This window comes from Mauremys mutica, chromosome 19 (genome assembly GCF_020497125.1).
Source record: "Mauremys mutica isolate MM-2020 ecotype Southern chromosome 19, ASM2049712v1, whole genome shotgun sequence".
NCBI classification, from domain to species: Eukaryota; Metazoa; Chordata; order Testudines; family Geoemydidae; genus Mauremys; species Mauremys mutica.
In genome coordinates, this window is record NC_059090.1 from 9,416,823 (window position 1) to 9,441,111 (window position 24,289).

At 44.1% G+C, this 24,289-nt stretch overlaps 1 protein-coding gene across 5 annotated transcripts in view; it reads left to right on the forward strand.

Annotated features, from left to right (window-relative positions):
* Window positions 1–7,213: 7,213 nt before the first annotated feature.
* The window catches only part of RABEP1 (rabaptin, RAB GTPase binding effector protein 1), a 78,531-nt gene continuing 61,455 nt past the window's right edge, over window positions 7,214–24,289 (forward strand). The window contains exon 1 of one of the 5 annotated variants that reach the window (XM_044993338.1): window positions 7,214–7,229. Coding sequence is in view for 3 of the 5 variants with exons in the window: in XM_044993335.1 (XP_044849270.1) it covers window positions 8,796–8,829 (34 nt within the window). In the remaining 2 variants the exon portion in view is untranslated. Of the gene's footprint in view, window positions 7,230–8,616; window positions 8,830–9,579; window positions 9,596–24,289 lie in introns of those variants that run through there. The other 4 variants (XM_044993335.1, XM_044993334.1, XM_044993337.1 and 1 more) reach the window with 4 other exon arrangements.

Here is a 24,289-nt window from a genome sequence, read left to right on the forward strand (position 1 = left end):
TCATTAATGACCTGGAGGATGTCATGGATTGCACCCTCAGCAAGTTTGCAGATGACATTAAACTGGGAGGAGTGGTAGATACGCTGGAGGGTAGGGATAGGATAATGAGGGACCTAGACAAATTATAGGACTGGACCAAAAGAAATCTGATGAAGTTCAACAAGGACAAGTGCAGAGTGCTGCACTTAGGACGGAAGAATCCCAGGAACTGCTACGGACTAGGGACTGAGTGGCTAGGCAGCAGTTCTGCAGAAAAGGGCGTAGGGGTTATGGTGGACGAGAAGCTGGACATGAGTCAACAGTGTGCCCTTGTTGCCACGAAGGCTAACGGCATTTTGGGCTGTATAAGTAGGAGCATTGCCAGCAGATCAAGGGACATGATCATTCCCCTCTATTCAGCATTGGTGAGATCTCATCTGGAGTACTGTGTCCAGTTTTGGGCCCCACACTACAAGAAGGATGTGGAAAAATTGGAAAGAGTCCAGCGGAGGGCAACAAAAATGATTAGGGGGCTGGAACACATGACTTATGAGGAGAGGCTGAGGGAACTGGGATTGTTTAGCCTGCAGAAGAGAAGAATGAGGGGGGATTTGATAGCTGCTTTCAACTACCTCAAAGGGGGTTCCAAAGAGGATGGATCTAGACTGTTCTCAGTGGTAGAAGATGACAGAACAAGGAGTAATGCTCTCAAGTTGCAGTGGGGGAGGTTTAGGTTGGATATTAGGAAAAACTATTTCACTAGTAGGGTGGTGAAGCACTGGAATGGGTTACCTAGGGAAGTGGTGGAATCTCCTTCCTTAGAGGTTTTTAAGGCCAGGCTTGACAAAGCCCTGGCTGGGACGATTTAGTTGGGGATTGGTCCTGCTTTGAGCAGGGGTTTGGACTAGATACCTCCTGAGGTCCCTTCCAACCCTGATATTCTATGATTCTATTCTATGAAACCGAGAGCCACATCCTTGGGTCCAGCCAAGCTATGTTTGATTCAGGGCCTGAGGGGGTGAACAAGGTGGTTTAAAGTCAGTTTGCACTCCCCCATTTTCCCAGATGCCCACTTAGGGCAGCTTTCCAGACTTGTGCTGCTCCACAATGCAAAGGGGATGGACCAGAGGCCAAGGATCTAGACCTTTCTTTACAACGTTACTTCTTTTAATTATCAAGACCACTTTCTACATGACTTCAATACCACACTTCTTTTTGCCACACGTCTCCCCTTGTTTTCTCTCTGCAGTGGGAGTAAGGACCTTCTCCCACACTGTCACTTCCATTGAGAACAAACTCCCTGCCTCTTGGTGTCTAGTTGGTTCCTTGATTCTTTGAAAACTCCATCTTATGATGCAACTCTTTCCCCAGTCTATGACTTTTAGACCTCCTTCTTATAAAAAACAATCTAACGTTACTCCCTGTGCCTCCAAATTGTCTCAATGTTCAGTAATGCTTACTGAAATGTGGTCACGTTGTCATTTTTCACTCCCACCCTGTCTTATCTATAAGTGTTATCTCTAAATATATTGTAGCTTACATATCTTGCATCTTCATGGGATATCTTGCCTGTAACTTTGCTGTGAAATGCAATGAGACACCTCAGTATAAATGCTATGTAGCAATAAATCATGCCGCTGATATTTTCTGCAGTTACTCTGCTTAGACACTTGAGGGTGCTCTTTGCATTTCATTCCAGCTACATTACTTTTAAAGTAAGAATTCTCCTCTATGAGAACTATAGGGATTCCACCAGGGTAAGATACAGTTACACATCTAAGTTTCTAAGTCCTGTGGGAAGAGCATGTTTTGACTACACAGCATGTGGCTGACGCTGCAGTGAGAGAGGCTCTGCTAAGTTACAACAAATGCTGCATAAAATGTTGTCACTGCGCAGTATGTGAAAATTCCCTAGGTAGTGGTTTTCACATTTCCTCCTGAAATATTTTATTTGCTAACTGGTTGTTTATCAATCTTCTCCATAGTAACAAGAGCAGTGGAGGTGGCATATAAATGGGCTGAGTGACATTAAGTCTGCAAGAAAATATAGGACAGATTGCAATATGTCTGTAGGAGAAGATCTGACAGAGGCTAAAACATGTACTGTGAAATCTTTCTTGGTGTCAATGGAGAAACAGTCCTCCTTAGTGTTGCTTTATTGGGGAGGATGTAGCATGAAGTCAAGAGTGTCCCAGTTTTAAACATTTCCTGCATGCTCTGATGTTATATAAAATATGAGTCATTTTAATCTTTGTGCTTTGTAGCCGAGTATTAATTTTACAAGGTATGTTTGCCTTTGTGCATTTTTCAAGGGAGGTTTGAAGCTATTTGAAGCTGTAATAAATAAGCAAAGCGGGGAAAGATGGTTTTATGGCAAAAATACAGGACTGGGAGCCAGGAGATCTGGATTCTGTTTCCATCTCTGCCACTGACTTTCTGTGTAACTTTGGGCAAGTCACTTTATCTCTCTCTGTGCCTCAGTTTCCCACTCTGTAAAACTGAAATAATACTTGCCTCACAGGGAGTATTGGGGGGTTTAAGTCCAATTATGTTTGTGAAGCTCTTCCTCAGATGGAAGGTGCTATTGAAATACAAGATATTTTGTGTGAGTGTGTCTGAGAGACGTAGGCACAGAGAACAGCTCCAGGAAAATAAAGAGGTAGGTAGACAAACCTTAGGATTACTCAAGAAAGGCTCTTGTGGGAGGTGCCTTCCGAGGCTCGGCACTTCTGCCCCGCTCCTGTTGAAGCCCGGTGCCCCAGCAGGTGCCTCCTGCAGGGCTAAAGCCCCAAGACCCCCTCTCCCCACTGGGCAGAAGCTCCTAACCCCTCCACGCTGCTGTGTGGCTGAAACCCTGAGCTTCCCCCACTCAGTGAATAATGGGAGGAGGGGGGAACCTAGGGGGCTCCGCGAGCTGCACTTTAACTATAAAAGAGCCACATGCAGCTTGCGAGCCACGGTTTGACCACCTCTGGCTTAAGCTATCCCTTGTCAGTTGTGGAAGGGACGCAGTGGGAGTTACCATTGCATGGATTAACAAAAAACTATCAACCCTTCAAAACAAAAGCCTTCATAGTCTTAAAATGAAAGTCTAGCGGCTACACAGTTTAATACAACACACTTGGGACACCAAATTTCATGGTGCTTGCAATAATCCCTCTTCCTCTTGGCAAGTGGGCATTGTTAGCACTAGAATTAACATGATATCTGATCTGCATGTGCCTCATAGGGAGATTAGATCTGAAAATTTGCCACAAATAAAGGGCCTAATCCTGTAATCCTTACATGAGTAATCTCACTGATATTAATTGACTGTTCACTTGAACAAGGGCTATAGCATTGGGTCCAAAACAAGATCCACTAGGGTGACCAGATGTCCTGATTTTATAGGTACAGTCCTGATAGTGTGGGCTTTCTCTTTTATAGTCACCTATTACCCCCCACCCCTCCATCCTGATTTTTACACATGCTATCTGGTCACCCTAATACACTGGGGAAATGAATGCACTGGAAACTTCAGCTAATTTGATCTATTGTTTTGAAAGATACTACTGCACGTAATATGTACCAAATCTTCCAATTTACTCGGAGTGTCTCTGATTGCAAAATACCCATCTTGTATGCATCCTCAAAACGTAACCCACTGCCATTAACTTCAATGATCGTGTTATTTTTTTTAATGAGAGGATGTATATAATGGTCAGAGGGGACTATTCGGGAGTTGGAACTCTGAAGTTCTGTTATTTACTCTGTGTCTAATTCAGTACACCTACCCTGAGTAGGTCATTTTGCCTTGCTCTGAGCCTCAGTTTCCCAACCTTTAAACTGAGGAAGATAAATACATACCTATATTAGAGGGGTACTGTTATTTTTGAGTCTCTTAAAAGTTAAGATTCTAACTAAATGTTGCTGTACAAGGTTATCCAAAAGTATATGTTATTAATGTGTACTTTGTTATGGGCCCATTATGAGTTTCTGATTCTGTGGTTATTTTGCAACAAGAAAAATTGTTTAGGTACATGGTACATCGGAGTGTCCAGTGAAGTAACCCCATGGGAACTAAAAGAGCTTTAGAATCTTAATATACACAGCTTTCAAATGAGATCATAAATATGAGTGTATCTAGATTTGGAGCCAATGCAAGCAGCCTAGATTTTTGCCTGCCAAATGTCATTTTTGGCTTCATCTGCTTTCCATATATTCAAAGAATTGTACCACGTGGAACCCTTTAAACAATAAGGAGGAAATAACATAATTTTTCAATTGCTCTTGAAAAAGATTTTAACTACATAAAATATTCTAGAATTCTCTAAGAAGTTACAGTTGCAAGTAATATAATTGTTCAATACTGAATTCCTAACATTTTTGCAGGAAAGAGTTGATGATTTGGGAATTTTAACCAATCCCTGCATGGCAAAGGCAACCTTAGACCAATCTATATTCCCAAATAACATTTTGTGTAGAAGAGAGAGTTAAGGCCCAATCCTGCAAACATTCACATATGTTACTCAGATGAGTAAATTTTGCAGGATTCAGTCCTCATGTTGTAAATAGACCATTAATTTACCACATTATTAGAACATTGTAGTTATTGAGGAAACAAATGTTTGAAAGTCAGGTAATTCTGAATTATGGTTAAAAAAATGAAATTTGAAAGGTAAAATATTGGCTAGTTCAGATCTAAGATCTAAAGTCTAGAAATATTCAGTAAAGGTACTAGAACCAACTTCTGTGCTGTTCCTTTCCTCGGTCTCTCATGTCCTCTCCTTCTGGACATGAGAGAACTCCATTGACTGCTACTTGACAGAATTTAAGCTGCTGAGTGCCTTTTTTGAATGCTCCCTTTGGCTTCATTTCGAGTTGAGGATATATAGCTCCTCCTCCGTGATGCCTTGTCCCCTATATGTTCAGGTTATAAGTCTTTTCTTTGTTTCATGTGTGTAAAGATAAAACATGACAGCTCGCGGAGCTCTATTCGTGGTTAGTCTAGTGAAAGAGATTATCACCTGGATCTTCACAAGTTACATATGAAATCATCTGGGATGCATGAGATGACACTCTTTGGATTTGTTCATCTGGTATCTGGGAATACAGCATTCTCAAGGAAGGACCTCAACTCTGGAATTTACTTCCCCCTTGGTGCAACAGAATCCAAGTTTGTTGACCCTGCAGGCAGATTGCAAAATCTGTTTTGTAACTCAGCCTTTCTCTGAGATGGGATGAACTAAGATGTGGGTGTTCCTTTATCAAAGGGGCAGGAACTGTCATTGATTCTATGTTTTTACAGTGCCTAGCATAATAGAATCCAACTTGATTGTGCCTTATAGGCACTACGACTTTTAAAATGTTAAATGATAATAAATACTGGCTTTGGGAGCTCTTTTTTATGTGAGTTTTGATGCTATGTGTAGGCTAGATTCTCAGCTGGCATAAATCAGCCTATCTGCATTGAAATCAGTGAAGCTACATTAATTTAAACTAGTTAGGGACTTCACCTTGTATGTCTGGATGACTACTCTAGTTTGTGTTTTGAAATGTCATTCTGTTTTGCGCACCCAGCACATCTATGATGGGTGCCCTGTACCTATCAAAGAATAAAGAAATAAAAATATTAAAAAATTATTCTGCTTTTTATTGATGCTTTTATTTCTTTATAGAGCCAAAAGAAAATCCCACTTCTCTGTCTTAGAGCTTGTCTACTTTGGAAATGCTACAGTGGCACAGTTGCAGCACTGCAGTATAGACACTATCTACATGTAGATAATCCACCCCCCGAAGAGGTGATAGCTAGGTTGATAGAAGAATTCTTCCATCAACCTAGCACTGTCTACACTGAGAGTTAGGTCGGCTTAACTGCATTGCTCAGGGGTGCGGATTTTTCACACCCCTGCAAAACGTAGCTGAGTGAATGACTTTTCTAAACTCCTTTCCTTGCTTCCCTCCAATCTGAGCCTCGCCTGTAGACATCCACAGGGACTACACTTTGGTTTAGCTTAGCTAGTCACTGGATATCACTATTGTTTCACCAAGAGCTACAAACTAATACTTTTGGTTAGTTCAGATTTCAGGCTGGGAGGGTCTGAGGTGTTAGCCTCATCTCTAATCTGTATTAATTTTCAGAGTTCACTTTTTCAAGTCAACCATGTCTTCATTTATCTTGTGTCTACTGCATGTTCTATGGATGCTGAAATATCAGTGTTAGGCTCTGAAGCTAAACAGGTTTGTCAAAACTGCAGTTTCTGCCATGAAAATCTGCCAGACAGTGATTGATTCTGTGGGAACCTTCATCTTATCTTCTTGAGTGGTGGAAATAGTCAGTGACCTCCTGCAGCAATCTGATTGGTTCATTAATATTGGTAGTGTTGTCTAGAACTAAAAGTGTAGGATTGGGCCTCAGGACTCAAGCTCTACTCCTGGTTCTGCCACTGAATCACTCTGGGCCTGTTTTCATGTCTTCAGCCTGCTATTAATATTTACCTACCTCACAGAGCTCTTGTAAGACTTAGCCGATTCATGTCTGTAAAACCCTTTGAGATCTTCAGTGCAACAGAACTGCAAATTATCATAATTAAATGGGACATTTGGGAAGGAACTGGGGGAGTGATCTGATTGTTCTAAATTCCAAGATATTGCTATTATATACTGTGTAAATCTTTACATCTGACAGGTCCTATCACCCTCCAAAAGCAGACAACAAAGCTCAGGTATGAAACTTACTTATAAAGTTAGTCAAGCTCTAGATAGGAGAACAGGAAAAACAAAGTTTCAACCCTTCCTCTTCTCCCAGCTACAGTATTAAACCCTTTAATATATAAGCACTGTTCTTGAGCTTTGATGTAGATTTTTGGAATGTCATAAGACCCCACTGGGTGTTTTGATGATCTGAATGGTTAGAGGGAGTTTACACTCATCCCTTATTAAGCACCTGCAGATAAATAAGGATACAAGCTGGAGATCATCTGAATTTCTGTTTGCAGCAGAAATTTGAGTGATTCCTTAAGAGTCTGAGCCTACACCAATTAAGTCAATGGGAATTATGCCATTTTTGGGTGCCTACCTTGAGATATGTGAGACCAAATTTTAAAGTGCTCAGCACCCACAATCAGGTCCAGATTTTCAAAAGAACTCAGTGCTCACTGTGTCAAATATTTGTAAAATCTGGCCTTTTATTTAGGTGCCTAAACAACAGCTGAGCAATTTTGAAAATATGGTTCTATTTGTGCGGGCTGCATTCTCCTGTCTTCAATAAGGTAAGGTGAAAGGAGCTCATGATCAAATGGGAGAGGAAGGGCAGAAAGAAGCATTCTGGGACAAAACTTGCTGTGGGAAGAAAGAGTTGCTAAAGGTGAGGCAGGAGTAGGTTGCCAAAGGGATGGGTGGTTTCAGTAGGTATATTTTCACATCTGTTTGTGAAGCTGGATTAGTGGCCAGTATACATATATGTGGAATAGCCCACTCTAGGCAGTGAATAGTATAAAATATGTTAATGTGGAGATGCAGAAAAGAAATGAAGTTATATAGTCCCAATCCATGTCCTCTGAGCACCAGACCTTGTGTCATACTATAGAATAGGTTAGTTTGTTCTGTTTGATCACAATATTCTTTTAAAATAACTTCCTAGCATTTAGAATGTGTTTTCCTTCTCTTCCTCTACATATTTTTTGTGGTTTCCATAATTTGCTGAATACAGTATGCTGCACTATTCACCTTCGTCTGCAGTTCAGGACCTTCATATGGTTTTCCCCTCTCTGTCTTCCCCATGTCCTCAGTCCAAAGCTGTGGGATCTATGAGGGTGTTTCTCCTCTTTTTGGGATTTTGAAATTCAATTAAATTTTCGATCACTTTATTGGCAGGACATGGCTTGCCAAAGTCGATGCATCAAGTATTTAGGCCAAATTCAGCCTGGGTGTAATTGACGGGACTGCAATGAAGTCTAATGTATTAGTAAAGGCAATCCTTTTGGCAGAACCCTTTTGAGTTGTGCCCACTTATGCTAGCAGTACTTTGGCCCTGGGTGTCTAGGGCAAGTTTTAAAGGAGTAACAGGGATTTATATCGTGACTCCATTTTGGATTTCAAATAAATCCCAGACACTTGATTCTCTAGTGATACCAGAACTAATAGGTCAGATTGTATATTAGTACATGTTAGAATGTTTGGGTTTATTTTAATTTTGTTGCTTGACAAAGTGAGAAACCTACATCATAAATGAATGACAAAGGCAAAAGCTAGTGGAAATTTGGCAGGTGAAGTACAGGGCCCAGGATCAGGCCATCAAATCCTGTCGTATCCTTGAAGTACCCAGCACCTGATACTTCAGGAGAATGGTGCCAAGGGTAGGATGCGGTGGAATGGGCTCATTGGAGGGGCTTCCTCACCCGCGGCCCTTCAAGTGAGGCCACAGACCAGGATCCCAGAATATTACTGATGGTCACAGAATTGGACAAGGGCCCCGCAGCCTGATGGTCTCAGCTCCACCCCAGCAGCTGCCCCATCTCCCCTTCCTGCTGTCGCTCTTCCCCAAGCGCCCTTCCTCCACTTGATCCCGGGGCGGGGGGGCCCGTATCCCCTCTTCTCCCTCCCCTCCAGCCGCCGCTCGGCCTCGGCCCACCGCCCCGGCCCAGCCCCGCGCGGGTCCCGTGGTCTCCCGGGCCGGCGCCTGCGCGCCGCTCCGCCCGCCCCCTGCCCGCTGTCAGGATGAGGCGGAGGAGGCGGAGGCCCAGCCCGGCAGCTCCCGTCTTTCGCAGCGGCTCCTGGCGTAGCGGTTTCAGCCCCAGCGCCGCTGCCTGAGGGGAGCGGGGGACGCCGGCGGAGCCATGGCCCAGCCCGGGGCTGCGCCGCACGCAGACGGTAAAGGAACCTCTCGGCCGGCCGCGCTCCCGAGGCGGGGTGGGGCGGGCGCGGCCTGCGGAGCCCCGGGCTTGCCTGGGGAGCCGCACCGGCCAAGGGGGCGTGGAGAGTGGGGGCAGGGGCCGAGCAGCGGGGGGGGGTGTGTCGGGGCTCGAGTGACAAGCCCTGGGGAGAGGCTAGTGCGGGGGGGGGGGAAGCAGGCTAGTGGGGGGGCATTTCCCGGGGGGGGGTGACAGGCCCTGGAGAGAGGCTAGTGCGGGGGGGGGGAAGCAGGCTAGTGGGGGGGCATTTCCCGGGATGGGGGGTGACAGGCCCTGGGGAGATGCTAGTGTGTGGGGGGGCATTTCCCAGAATGGGGGGTGACAGGGCCTAGGGAGATGCTAGTGCAGGAGAGGGGAGAGGGTGACAGGCTAGTGCGGGGGGGGGCATTTCCTGGAATGGGGGGTGACAGGGCCTAGGGAGATGCTAATGCAGGGGACGGGAGAGGGTGACAGGCTAGTGCGGGGGGGCATTTCCCTGGGATGAGGGGTGACAGGTCCTAGGGAGATGCTAGTGAGGGGAGGGGGCATTTCCCTGTGGTGTCAGAGGCAACAGGCCCTGAGAGAGCTGGTCGAGAGGGGAGAACATTTACCTGGGGGAGGAGTGTGACAAGCTGTGCATGGAGATATTTATTCTGAGAGCAAGGTTACCTGGGCAGGGCTGTGTATGGAGGCTGTTTATTCTGATGAAGAGGTGATCTACTCTCGCCTGCATACTTGTGCATGAGGTAAGAGTAAGAGACCTTTCAGGGTGATGCTTATCAAGGGAAAGGGGTGATGTACCTGGACATGGGGGTAGGAGGTGCCAGGTCTTGCAGGGAGATGCTTACCAGGGCAAGAATGTATAGGGGAAGTGACAGCACACCACAGGATGATGCTTGTCCAGCAAAGGGTTGTTTACCAATCAGGAACCCCTGCCTAGTTAATCACAGACCCTGCAGGATGATGCTTATTCTGTGTGGGGCATTTACGTTGCCAAGGGGATAGTGTATGTGTGGATGACCAACTCTGTAGGAAGGGCACCCAGAGCATGAGGTTGCGTCACTGACCACCTTGGCTAATAACTATTGATAAGGCCTATTCTCCGTGAACTGGTCAACTTCTTTTTTGAACCCAGTTAAACTCTTGGCCTTCACAACATCCCATTGCAATGAGTTCCACAGGTTGACACTGCTGTGTGAAGAAGTACTTCTTTATGTTTATTTTAAACCTGCTGCCTATTAGTTTCCATTGGGTGATCCCTAGTTCTTGTGTTATACGGAGGGGCAAAGGTGGGAAGCAGGTTACTTGGGCAGGCATTTCCGGGTGGGGAATGACACTTACTGCAGGGAGACAGGGCGGTATTTACCTGGACATGGGAACAGGAAGAATTGCCTGGAGAATTGAGAATTTGTGATAGACTTTGTCTGGAAATTTACGTGGAGTGGGTTATGTGTCTGGTTTGGGAGAGGGAGTGACAGACATTTCAGGGAAATGTCTTTCTGTGCAGGAAAAGCATGGAGTGGAATGGGAGAGACCCTGTATGGAGATGGCTATCTTGAGGTTGGTTATCAGTTTAACTGGACAGGAGGGTTATGGGGGAGGAATAAAAGACTGTGTGGACATTGTTCTGAAGGGTGGATATTTGGTGGGATTTATGGATGGACAGACACCATAGGGAGCCACTTATCTTGGCAGCAGGGCACTTAACCTGTGCAAGGATTTTCACAGAAGAGAGTAACTACCAATTTATGGTGGTGTGTATCTAGGGGATTATATTTTACTGGGGGTGGGGGTGGGTGTCTGCTTATGCAAGAAGGACCTTATCCTGTGGGGAGGGGTGGGTCAGTTTACCTGGTCAAAGTTTAACTAATGTGGCAGACTCTGGAGGAAGATATGTGTAAGATGAGAGTATTTGCATTTTCCCCCTCTTCAAGGTGAATGGCATACTTCAGGATTTTTGTTCTTGTGAGGGGTGGGTGTGGGTGTTTACCTATTCAGGCGGAGTTGTGTGGCAAAATTATTTTATCTGTTCTTGAGTTGTGTGGGGTGGGCTACATTTTCTGCAGTCAAGTTGCTGTCCTAGGAGTGCTTGTGAAAATGGGTAGATACTAACATTCTCACATTCCTTGTGTGTAAATAATCAAGAAAAACAGTTTGAAACCTGCATTATTGGGCCCTTTCAAAATCTGTTACATAATAACAGTAATGTTGTGTGTGTGTGTGTGTGTGAGTGTAAAATGATATATAAAATTAATGGGGATTTTTTTAAGTGGTTGAAGACTAGGGATATTTCCAGTTAGAGGTGGCTGTTAGTACGGGTTTCACTGTGTATTCTCTGGGGATGAAAAGCGGCAGTGTTTCTCTTAAGTCTTTCCTTTTATTATAAGATCTACCAACTCATTATTATGATTGCTGTTTTTGCTTTTTCAGAGTGGCCTGTTGGGGGTGTTCAGCAGACCTATGCTCTGTGCAAATGCTTGCTGCTTCTGTATGAGGAAAGGTGGTGGTGTGTCAGTCCTATATCTACTGTTGTGTTGCTTCTGAGCAATATTAATCTGTGGTGACAATAAAGGTGTATGAAGCTTTGGTGATTTGATAATTTGATCAGTGCTCACTCTTATGAGATGCAAACTTGTCTCCTTTGTTTTTCTCCAACTGCTGGAAGATGAGGACAGGTAAAAACTAAGCACTTGTAAGAAAAAGCTGTGGCTAGATGGATAGATCCTAGAAGTGATTGCTTTGTACTGTAGTAGTCAGAGCTGGAAAACAGGCTTGCTCTCCCTCTTCATTCTTTAGCAACAGAAGGATCATTCCCTATATTTTCTCCACTCTGATTGCTATGCTGTTGGTCTCAACAACTTGCCTGTTTTATTTTTAAATAGTCCACTGAAAGATGAGTCACGTACAACTTCTCCATTATTTTTTAACATGAGGAAAAATGTTGGAGGAAGGAATTATTTAGTATTTTATTCAGTTACATTGAATGTGCTGTTTGGAAGGGCTGTCAAACTTTATTGGTCTAAGATAGCTTAATGCTTTGGTGTATTTGACAATACAGGAGAAGTGTATTTTTTTTTCTTTCAGGGAAAATTCCCAGCTTTTGATCCTTAGTAATATTCTTTGCAAGCGGCTGTTTTACATCTTTTGTACACACAAAAGAAAGACACTCATGTTGTGGCGTTCAGAAAAGTCTAAAGACTCTCTTGGAAACTGCATTTTAAAAACCGTATTTAGGGGCAACATATGAGTAGTTTGTTTACGAGTTCAGAGAATATTGTGGGATAAAGAAATGCGTCCAAGAAGAAGACAAGTTGAATAGCTAGAAGAAAAGGGTAAATAAGAAAAGAGTGGATGTCAAATCTCTGCTCTTTGTAATTTGTCTTAGCAGAGAAGTTGAATTACCTCTTTAATTCTTTTGTGCAGGCTAATAAAGTTTCCATGTGATAGCAATCACAAAAAGGCTAAATTGGCTGCCAGTGTTGCTTTGTGCAGTGTGCTGTCAGGTGAGTCTTTAGTTAATGATTTGAACCTGCTCTACAGGTAGGTTTGTGCTTTTCTTGGTCAAGGTATTGTGAAGTATTAATGAATGTCTGTACTGCTGTATAGATTGTTGAACTGTGTGACAGGAATGATAATAAATCAATGCCTTGTTGGTTTGTTATTTGTTTGAGCATCCAGCACTCATTTTGACTTCATTCAGATGCTGATCACCTCTGAAAAGCAGGCTACCAGTCACTAAACAAAAATTTCAGAAATAGCTTTTTTTCTGTTTGAATACTTAGGCTCTAACAATATTCATGTCTGTAAGATGCTTTGAAGAAAGTACAGTCGAACCCATTTATCTCAACCTCGGTTAACTTGCCAATCCTATTAAGTCGACGTTTTACAAGTGGAACCGCCAAACTCCCTCTTTGTCTTATGGGTTTCTCATCCGTTATGTCGATTCGCCGAACCCTAATATCTCGAGCCCGGCTCCCCGCGTCCCCGACCCACCATGTCCCCAGCCACCCGCTCCCCGGCTCTCCAGCCGCGCGGTTCCCCAGCCGCCCGCTCCCCGCGTCCCCAGCCGCCCGCTCCCCGCGTCCCCAGCCGCCCGCTCCCCGCGTCCCCAGCCGCCCGGCTCCCCGCGTCCCCGACCCACCGTGTCCCCAGCCGCCCAGCCCCCCATACCCGGTCCCTGCCCGGCCCCGCCCGGCCCCGCATACCTGGTCCCCGCTTCGCCTGCCGCCCGCCCGCCCGGCTCCGCTTCGCTGGTCCCCGCTTCGCCGCCCGCCCGTCCGCCCGGCTCCGCTTCGCCGCCCGCCCGCCCCCGCAGACCCGGTCCCTGCCCATCCCCGCCCGCCCGGCCACGCATACCCGGTCCCTGCCCGGCCCCGCCCGGCCCCGCATACCTGGTCCCCGCTTCGCCTGCCGCCCGCCCACCCGGCTCCGCTTCGCCGGTCCCCGCTTCGCCGTCCGCCCGGCTCCGCTTCGCCGCCCGCCCGGCCCCGCATACCCGGTCCCTGCCCGTCCCCGCCCGCCCAGCCCCGCATACCCGGTCCCTGCCCGTCCCCGCCCGCCCGTCCCCGCATACCCGGTCCCTGCCCGGCCCTGCCCGGCCCCGCATACCTGGTCCCCGCTTCGCCTGCCGCCCGCCCGCCCGGCTCCGCTTCGCCGGTCCCCGCTTCGCCGCCCGCCCGGCTCTGCTTCGCCGCCCGCCCGTCCGCGCTTCGCCGCCCGAGCGCCCCCGCATACCCGGTCCCTGCCCGTCCCCGCCCGCCCGGCCCCGCAGCCCTGGTCCCCGCTTCGCCTGCCGCCCGCCCGCCCGGCTCCGCTTCGCCGGTCCCCGCTTCGCCGTCCGCCCGGCTCCGCTTCGCCGCCCGCCCGGCCCCGCATACCCGGTCCCTGCCCCACCCCGCCTGCCCGGCTCCGCATACCCGGTCCCTGCCCGTCCCCGCCCGCCCGGCCCCGCATACCCGGTCCCTGCCCGTCCCCGCCCGCCCGGCCCCGCATACCCGGTCCCTGCCCGGCCCCGCCCGGCCCCGCATACCTGGTCCCCGCTTCGCCTGCCGCCCGCCCGCCCGGCTCCGCTTCGCCGGTCCCCGCTTCGCCGCCCGCCCGGCTCTGCTTCGCCGCCCGCCCGGCCCCGCATACCCGGTCCCTGCCCGGCCCCGCCCGCCCGGCCCCGCATACCTGGTCCCCGCTTCGCCTGCCGCCCGCCCCGCTTACCCGGTCCCGCTTCGCCTGCCGCCCGGCCCGCTTACCGGGTCCCGCTTCTTTGGCTGCCCGGCTCCGGGTCCCCGTCCACGGCCGCCCGGCCCCGCTTCCCCGTCCCGCTTCGCCGGATCCTGCCACGTGCAAGCACCGCGGTAAGGGGGCAGGGAGGGGGTGTTGGAGAGAAGGCAGGAGAGTTCAGGGGTGGGGGGGTGGATAGGGGTTTATCTCGATCATCGGTTATCTCGACGCTTTTTGGCAAACCCCTAGGCCGGCGACATAACAGGGTTCAACTGTACTATTATATAGAATATTGATACATAGGAGTCCCCTTTAAGACTGCTTAATGTTAGTGTTTTAATTATTTGTATAAATGCCTTACACTTTTTTTTTTTAAGTTCAACAGCAAATGAAATTGATGTTTCTCAGACTGCTTCTGTTGATAGTATTCCCTGATAAGGGAAAACTTTCCATTCAGTATGACTGACTGAAATTGTAATTTCAGCAGCCAGGATTAGAATGCAGGAGTGGAATCACTTGCTTCTGTGCTTAATCCGCTAGATACACTGTCTCTTTCCTTGTGGCCAGACTGAGATTACATTGACTCTGGTTAGAGGAACCTGCTCAGCTGCAGGATGTAGGTTGTGAGAGATCTTGCTGTAGTGACATTAGTACCATCAGTAGCAGTGCTGTCCTCCACACTGACAAACCAATTTGGGCCCCCCCCCCCTCAAAAAAATTAGAAACTTGTGGCTATAGCTTCCACAGATCCCAAAGGCCGGACATAAGTCACTGAAAGTGGGGATCTCTGAATAACCCATGGAAAAATCAGTGCAATACTTTAAGCCCTAATAATCGGTTACATTTTCAAGGCTGTCACTTAAAGGAAAAGAGCTAGAAACCAACCTTTTAAAAATGAGAGGTGAGATTAGCACTGACACTTTGGTGTCGCTCAAATGGGATAAAGGACAGGAGCCTGAGTTTGGATTCTAAAGAATAATTCTGAGTTAGAGAGATAACAGAACAACCTTGTCAGTTTTAAACCTTTTCCTTTTGTTGGACAGTAATTTCCGAATGATTGGGATTTTCTTGAAAAAAATCTTTCCACTTTTCATGATATAGTGTAATAGACTGAAGTGATCAAGTATTTTTTGCATAATAACATAAAAAGTTCTAAAGTGCATGTGTCTTTTAATAGCTGTACACTTCTTTGATCAATGCAGTACATAGGCTTTGTGTTTAGCTGCTAAAAGGGAATCTATTGTTCTTTGAAGAGAAGTAAACACCCTGAATATGCATATTGCCAGCTCTAGAATTCTTAGGCAAACCTATCTTTATTTTGTAAGACAGTGTGACCCTGTTCTTTAAATTCTTAATAATTAGCTTGTCTGGTGGCCTGAAGGCAAAATACAGTATGCGTTGACCCACCACATAGATTGAATCTCTCTTTTACCCTTAGAAAACTTCTAAATACAGATATTCTTTTGTTCTATACTGCTTCCTGGCTACCCCTTCCCTAACTACCTCTGACAGCAGCACAGCTTTAGTAGGTATTCTGCTTCCCTGTTGGCTGGTGTCCCAAGATGCTGGTCCTTTCCCCATTAGGTGGGGTGGATTCTCAGCACAAAGGGAGAAAGTGGATAAGTAATGTTGACAGAATCAGAATGATCTAGCTAATTCACAATGGAATTGGAGGAAGGTACAGAACTGTGGAGAGCAGCCAGCCTCCACATCCTTCTACCCACAGGATCAGATCCCTATGAAAGACCAGTCAGAGTGGCTTCAGTGGCATCAGAAGAAGGTGAAAGATGTTGCTGCAGAAGTGCCATTACTGACCTCTTTCTTGGCACCTTTCAGGATCTTCCAGATTAATCCCCTCCACTTGCAAAGGGAATGATTTGGCTTCTAGTCTTTCTCTTGTAGGAATAAGGTACACCTCTACCTCGATATAACGCTGTCCTTGGGAGCCAAAAAATCTTACCGTGTTATAGGTGAAACCATGTTATATTGAAGTTGCTTTGATCCACTGGAGTGCGCCGCCCTGCCCTCCTGGAGCACTGCTTTACCGCGTTATATCCAAATTCGTGTTAGATTGGGTGGCATTATATTGAGGTAGTGGTGTATGTGCAGTATTGAGAATACCAGGTAATTCTGTTTGTATACCAGTTTTTTGTATTGTGAGTGAAGCCACCATATTTTTCTCACAAAGTATCAACTTATCTAATTTAAGAGAACATGGTCAACCTATTGAGCACCTAAACCTGAGTCTCTAACCTGAATGGGAGTGTCCTCAGTCCAGGTCTGATTTTAAACCTAATGCTTCATTGCCAATAAAAAAATCCTGCTTCTGGAAATTAATGGGTTTTATGTGCATTTTTTAATTTGTAGGGTATGTCTATACAGCAAAAACACAATGTGGCAACAAGTCTCAGAGCCTGAGTCAACTTATTTGGGCTCATGGGGCCTGCACTATGGAGCTTAAAAATACCTATGTAGATGTTGTGACTTGGGCTGAACTCCGGGCTCTGAAATGCGGTGAGGTGGGTCTCAGAGCCTGGGCTCTAGCCTGAGCCCGGATATCTATACTGCTGTTTTTATCACATTAGCACAAGCCCAAGTCAGTTGACTGGGCTCTGAGACTCACTGCTGCGGTGTGAGGGTTTGCGGGGGGTCTGTTTGGGCTCCGCGGACATACCCATAGACTACAGTGGATTCACCGGAAAGGTACAGTATGGGTAGCAACAGTGCAAATTTTGCCATCTTACCCTACCAGTGTGGAATTGATGTTTTTATATAGCTAAAACCAGATTTGCTGCTGAAAGGAATCTTATTTTTAAACTTCTAATAGCTATTGTGAACAGTGGAGAATTTAAAACAAACAAACATGCTGGCTTATTCTGTCTCTTCTGACTGCCTAGGTGATGGTTTCCTGTATTTATTTATTTATTTTATTTATTTGCTTTTAAATACGTTTTTAAAAACATTAAGTGATTTCTTAAGTTACAATAATGGTTTTACTTATTTGTACTACATTCAGGTTTCTTTAATAGAATAATATGAATCAAGAAAACTAATGTTACAATTCTATTACAAAATTGTATTTGATTTTGCAGTTACTGAAATCCTCAAGCATAAGGCTGATAGCATTGATAAGCAGAACTTGAGTAGTATGCAGTCTTCTAATCAATCTAAGATAATAAAGTTGAAATAACAGACACTATAAATACTGAACTCTATATTTAAGGAGGGTATCTTGGAATCCAAAGGTCTAGTATTTCTGTGAACAAGAATTATGAAACACAATTAGAGAACTGCCTTGAGTACCTGAAATAATGGCTACTGAGCTAATAGTACTAGTCTCTGCAAGTTTCTCTTTGTATAAATAGCATATGTGTCATATAACCTTAGTCTTGGTATGGTCAGTAAAGCATGATGGTGAATTATGACTGGAAGCAGAATTGAGTCCTTGGAAACCTGTTTCTTCATTGATTTTGATGTCAAAAGAACCAACAAACTATGGACATTCAGTTCTTATCTTTCAGTAAAAAAAAAAGAAAAAGCAAAAAAGGTATATATTACTTCACCTTTAAAACGTATATTTAATTCTTGTCAGCCCTGGAAACTGAAGTCTACTGTTGATCAATATACACAGAGAAAATATACATGAAGTGCCACATTTATTATCTATATTTGTATGGTTTTGCTAGTTTGCATAGTAATTTCACAAGTTTCATTAAGACCTGCTTCCTTCTCCAAAAAGTTTGCCATCTACATAAGGTGGGTCACATCTTCACAGCTTCTCTCCTTGTCCAGCCACTTCCAGCCCCAGTCTTCTCCTTTGAACAATATTCTGACTCTTATTGTCTTTTCCCACTGTCTTCTTTGCGCTGCCACTTATGCTGCTTCCAGTCATAATTCACCATCATGCTTTACTGACCATACCAAGACTAAGGTTATATGACACATATGCTATTTATACAAAGAGAAACTTGCAGAGACTAGTACTATTAGCTCAGTAGCCATTATTCCAGGTACACAAGGCAGTTCCTCAAAATCTAGCTTTGTCACTGACAGACTTTAGTGTAGTCCTGTTTGAAGAGGGCTACATTAAGTAGGAACCTTTTAGTTCTCACCCACATCATCTACACGGGGGAGTTACAGTGCATCGCTCACTGCTATTTGCACCCCTGTAGTCCAAACTGCGGGCCAACGTAAACATAGCCATAGACTCTTGGCTATCAGTTTCCACTCTTCACAATTTCTCACCTTTACCCTTGGCAACTTCAGATTCCATATTAATGTCCTGTCAGACCTGTTAGCTCAGCTTCACCCCACCTCGTGTGACCTTCAGTCCTGGATCTACTCTCACTGACCAAATGACCAGTCACTTTGACCTTCATTTCCTCATTCTCTCTCTCCAACCACTGCTTCATCTCCTTCAAACAGTGCAACTGCTGTTTCCCAGCCCTCTTGCAACCTCCAGTGCAGTCCATAGCTCCTGTGTCTCCTGCTTTCTCCTCCATTGACTCTTTTGTAGAATTCCTCCCCTCTTGTTTCCCCATCCCTTCCACTTCGCCCCATTCTCATTATGACAAGGCCTGTCTTTCTAACGCTGGCACATCCTCAACTTCTGCTTCTTCCATTTCTGTTCCTTTGGATAAAATCCCATGACCACACAAACTTCCTCTGCTGCGCATTTTTTTAAAAATGTTTCCAAACAGCCCTGCTTCTCTAGCTTCATTTGGTTCTCAGCTGCTTATTTGTTACTTTTGATTGCCTCCCGCCTGTCTATGTAAGTTCTCACAAACTCTTAATGAAAAAAATTGACAGGATCTGCTATCATCTCCCTACAGTATCTTAGGTAATAATAATTGGAGATATACCAATCTCCTAGAACTGGAAGGGACCTCGAAAGGTCATCGATTCCAGTCCCCTGCCTTCACTAGCAGGACCAATTTTTGCCCTAGAACCCTAAGTGACCTCCTCAAGGATTGAACTCACAACCCTGGGTTTAGCAGGCCAATGCTCAAACCACTGAGCTATCCCTCCCCCTTCTTCACATCATTCTCCTCTCTCGCTGATAGTAAGGTCATTTGTTGCCTTTCCAGTTCCCCTGCTTCATATGTCTTCAGGAGCTGGTTGTTTTTATCAATACAGATTACAGTATTTCACTGATGTTTGACTGCAGTCCAGTCACATGCATATAGTAAGGTTGGCATTCATGTTCAATAATTTCTTTTTGTAATAACTTTTCAGGATTTCATTGGGACAAAGTTATTTAAGATGTAAAAAACAACGAAGTTGGGAGAGATTCAAACTGGAGAGCTCAGGGGATATATTAAGTCTTTCACTCCTAAGGCTTAAATTTCAGTCCTAGGGATTGACCAAAAGACACTAGCACCTGGTGGTAGTTTGGTGTCCCATATTAAATAAGTTGGTAGACTGTGTTCTAATAAACATTTCACATAGAATGGGAGAGGGATGGTGGTCTGAGCACCCAGTTTGGAAGACTGGAACTCCTAATTTGAACTCTGAATTCTTTGTTGGTTTTTGAGCAAGTCACTAATATCCCTACTTCAATTTTTTAATCCGTAAATTGAGGCAATGCTTACTTTGGAACATTGTTAGGACAGGGTGCAGGAATCTTGCTCGGCTGCTTATGCTCCTCTTGTTCTGTGGACACACTGAATTTTATTTTTCAGTGCTGGATCAATAACATTGACAACTAAATTGTAGGAGCTTTTCTTAACTTCAAAAGTTACGGGGTTCGGTGTTTTTAATGTCATGTCAAATAGTAGACAGAGCAGTTTTATCTCTGTGTGATGACAAGTTTGTGAAAACTTAAATTATGCATGAAAAATACTAAAGATGTCTTAATGTCTTAAGAAAGCATACAGTATTGGATATGTGGAATTAGTACACACCTCATTGCAGAGGGGGAATAAGTGAAAAAGAATGGTGCATAAGTATAAATAAGACAAAGAGAAACAAAATAAATTGTTGAAAGACGGTGGAGCCTTTTTAATGGATAGTATTCAGTAGAAGAAAGTTTTGATAGCTTATGGGTGAAAGGGTAAAAGAAAATTTTGAGCTGATCAGCTTTGGTGATTTATAGCCATTTTACAGATACTTTTTACAAGGTGGTCTGAACAGACTAGCTTAGGGATGATGATGATGCCCTTCCTTGTATGCTTGAGTTTGCTGACCTTTTTAACAAGTGTTAAGATACTACCTACTGTGGTGGCAAAAGAGAGCTGAGGATATGTAAAATTACCCCCCGCCCCCTGAAAAAAGTCATTCTTTCCAAATTAACTAGCTTTCACTTTAATTTTGACTGAAATATTTCTATCTATAACTATTTTTCCCAACATGAGTCTTGATAGGGTAAATTTGTATTATTTGTATAGGTGGAAATCATTAAGAGAAACACTGTCTCCTTAGAAATCTTATGTTTGTGTGTGCCATAGCAAAATCATACGCACACTGGTAGCTTAAGAATTCTGTAATTAAAAAAAAAATGTAGGAAACAAACAATACTTTGGAATTGACCACAGAGCATAAATATAAAACATCATCTGGTATTTGTATTTCCTATATCACTTTATCCGTAAAGTAAGGAAGCTGGAAAATTGCAGTCTCACAACAGTAATATTTAATTATGTTAAATAATCCTATATTTGTTATACTAACTAAACTGTATCTGAGTTTAAAAAAAAAAAATCGCCTAAGGCCCATTGAACTCAGCCAAAAAACTCCTATTAACTTCAAAGGGTTTTGGACGAGGCCCTAAACTAGCAGTGTGGTATTTTGTTTTTTTTATACATTAATTTACCAATCAGTAGCTTTGTAAAAAATGGGTCGAATGTAACTGTGGTCTTACTATGTTGAAATAAATAGAGTAATACCAGGGATAAATTTGGCATAGTCAGCTTAAAAGTGATCTGATTATCTAGTATCTTATATGGTATAATGTATGTTCTTCTTAGTAACTTTGTAAAGCCAGTTATTAGTTAGGTGAGTACATGTTTAAATTAATCTTCAGGGGAAGTATATTAAACTGTCAATTAAAAAAAATAGTTTAGATTTCTGCATTGTGCTGTACATGGGGCTATATGTTGAATCAGTGCAGAATGCTGGGCTGGCTTTCATGGGGTTTTCCACTGTGAGCATATTACATCTGCTCTGTGATTTTTGCTTTGGCTGCCAATTGAATTCCAGATGAAACTCAAGATAAACACTCAATGACTAGGTTACTTGGGTACTTAGAGTCCCCTGATACTGCGAAAGTTATGATCATCTGAGTCACTTAAGTAAACATTCCCCTGATATACCCAGGAAGGGGCTGGTGGTAGGATATTCTTGGAGCTGGTCTACACATAATTTTGTACAAATTTAATTATATCTGTTTAAAAATATATAGCTAAATTGATGCAACACCTTAGTGTGGAGACAGTTATACTGGAATAAAAGGTGCTTATATTGGTATGGTTTACATCTATGGAAATAAGTTTTTCTGATAAGCACCTTTACACCAGTATAACTGTGGCCACGCTAAAGGAGTGCACCAGTTTAACGATATTGGTACAAAAAGCGTGAGGTGGGTCTGAGCTTTGGCATTTGCTCCATGTTACAGGACTTAACTGTTCACAGGTTTCTCCCAGAAAGACACACCCTAAACCCATCTTCATTATGATAGAGGTCATTAAGGATTTCATAAATCATGGTTGTAAGGGAGTCTGCAGAGTTGGAAAGGTCTTGAGAGCTTTGTTTTCAAGATTTGTTTTAAAAATACATGTGCTTAGCATATAGGCATGCAGTAAAAATCTGAATAAATAAAATTTCCCTAGTCAGAGGAGAATTTTTCTCCTCTTGACCGTTCAGAAGAGTAGGACATGGGACTTCATCCTGTTTCTTATCAAATATAGAAAACTTGCAGGAAGATGTATATTATTCTACATAGGTTCTTATACTGCACTCATCATCATCATGGAGTCTGCACCTGCATTTGCCAGATGAGTTTCCCAGACCATTTTATTAAGTTATCCTGAGGTAATAACATCTGGCAGCTGTGCACCTGTAAATTGATGTGCATCCTGTTGTTGATCTCATGACTGCTGTGTCAAAAAATTTTTTTAAATGCCTGGGGCAGATGCCAGTTTGGTTTAACTGCTCGTGTTTTACGTTATTACAGATATGTAAGGGAAGGGGAGGCAACTACCCAGCATTCTTCCCAAATGTTGACTCCAGTCTTCTTTCTCCTTATCTCTCTGGTCTTATCCTGTCACCTCACTATCTTGCTAGATTGTTATTCTCCCCGTTCCTTCTTTTTCTACTTTCTTTGCATTTTACTCTCTTCCTTTTGCTTATACCCTTTCCTACTACTTCTGTCTACATCAGGGGTAGGCAACCTATGGCACGTGTGCCAAAGGCGGCACACAAGCTGATTTTCAGTGCGTATGGATCTGAAGGACATTAAATCACCAGATATTGGCAATATTTGATTAAACAGAATAAACTGTAATCTTTGTTGAAACTTTAAAGTGTTCTGTTTTATAGAAGAAATAGATTGCATATAGAAGGTGATAGAAGTCATTAAGTGTGTAAATTTGAAGTTAAGATAGTTAATCCTCTTCTGGGTTCTGTGGTTAGTTGATATAAACGATGAGATCTGGTAGTATAGTGAAAATTTAGTTGAAGACATTTATACTCATGTGAATGATCCATGAAATACAAACTTATGAGTTTAGTATTACCTTAGGCTATGTATACACTTATGATGGGATGTGGAGTACACACATTGCACACACACCCTAGCCATGGGATGAACAGCAGTGTAGACAGGCACTGCTCAGGTGAGTAGAGTACAGAAACACCAGAACTTTAGGCTATAGATTGTGCCTCCAACCTCTACACTGCTGTTTTCAGCGGTGTAGTGTCCCGCTGTCAGAGCTTTTCCCTGCCTCCAAGAAAGGCTCTGGAATTGGAGAAAAGGTCTAGCAGGGGGCACTAGGGAAAGTCTCTGGTAGCTTCTCACTGTTGGAACCTTTCCCTGTTGCCTCCCCCCTGCCAGAGACTTTCGTTTCTGGGTGTAGCTACAGTCTGCTTTTTTTACTGCGGTTGTAGCTACACATACCCAACCTGTCGCCACCAGTGTAGATGAGACCTTAGTTGTGAAGCATTATACCACCTGACCATTTAATAGGGTTCAGTTTAAAATATTGGGTGAGGTAGAGAAAGTTTGTACATTTGGTGATCTTGATGAGACTTGGCTTAGAAGAGAGCTTATTCTGCATATCTGTTTAGAATGTTTTTCTACTCAAATGTTTTGTTTACCTGTTAGTGAGGTAGACCAGTCTGACAGAATAAAGGGAGTGGTGAACACACTCTTTAGGACTCGCATTAAACGAATATTGAAAAGCTTGGCTAAGGAAATCTATTCAGTCTCAGTAATACAGGAAAAATGCAGTCAGGTTTTTTGTGTGTGCAAACTTTAAAAAAAAAACCACATTAATTTGAACCTCTAGTCTACGGCAGCCGTCTGTTAAATCAGAAGCAATGTTAATATCTAAGGAAGGAGGGTTGACTGCAGGCGTTGACATACAGTGGAGTAGGGGGAAATAATGGTGATTCTTTAATCAGATAGGAAATGAAGGAATTAATTATTCCAATCACCACCAACTGATTAGCTTCCTGAAAATAGAAGTTGAAATATAGAAACATCATGCATAGCTGGCTTATTTTGATAGGCATTAAAAAAAAATAATCCAGGCCTTTCTACACTACGTTTTTGGGGAAGTCTTTCACTGGTGGTAGCAATGGTTTGAGTGCTAGTTCATGCAGGCCACTTGTATTTTTATTACAGTGCCACCTGTGCCTGCCTTGCACTGGTTTGCACAACTGCGCTGTAGTTAAAAAACACTAGTACCCTGTCTACACAAGCACTTCACTGATGGAGCAGAAAAAGTGGGTGACTTTCTGAAAAAAGCTCATGTAGACAGGACTTTGGTGAACATGGTTCGGCAGAAGGAGTATTAGAATCCTGTGAGGAAGAAGGCTGGAGCAGTAATGGATGAAAGTTCTTGGAAAAAGATGCGTCAGGAATAAGAAGTTTCCAATGTGGTTTCATAAGGATCTGTGTGATGTCGGGGTTGTTTTGGGTTGTATTTTTTTTGGTTGGTTGGTTGGTTTTGTTTTTAACAAAAGCACTTGCTGTAGAAATGAACTAGAGGCGAATTAAAGAAATATAT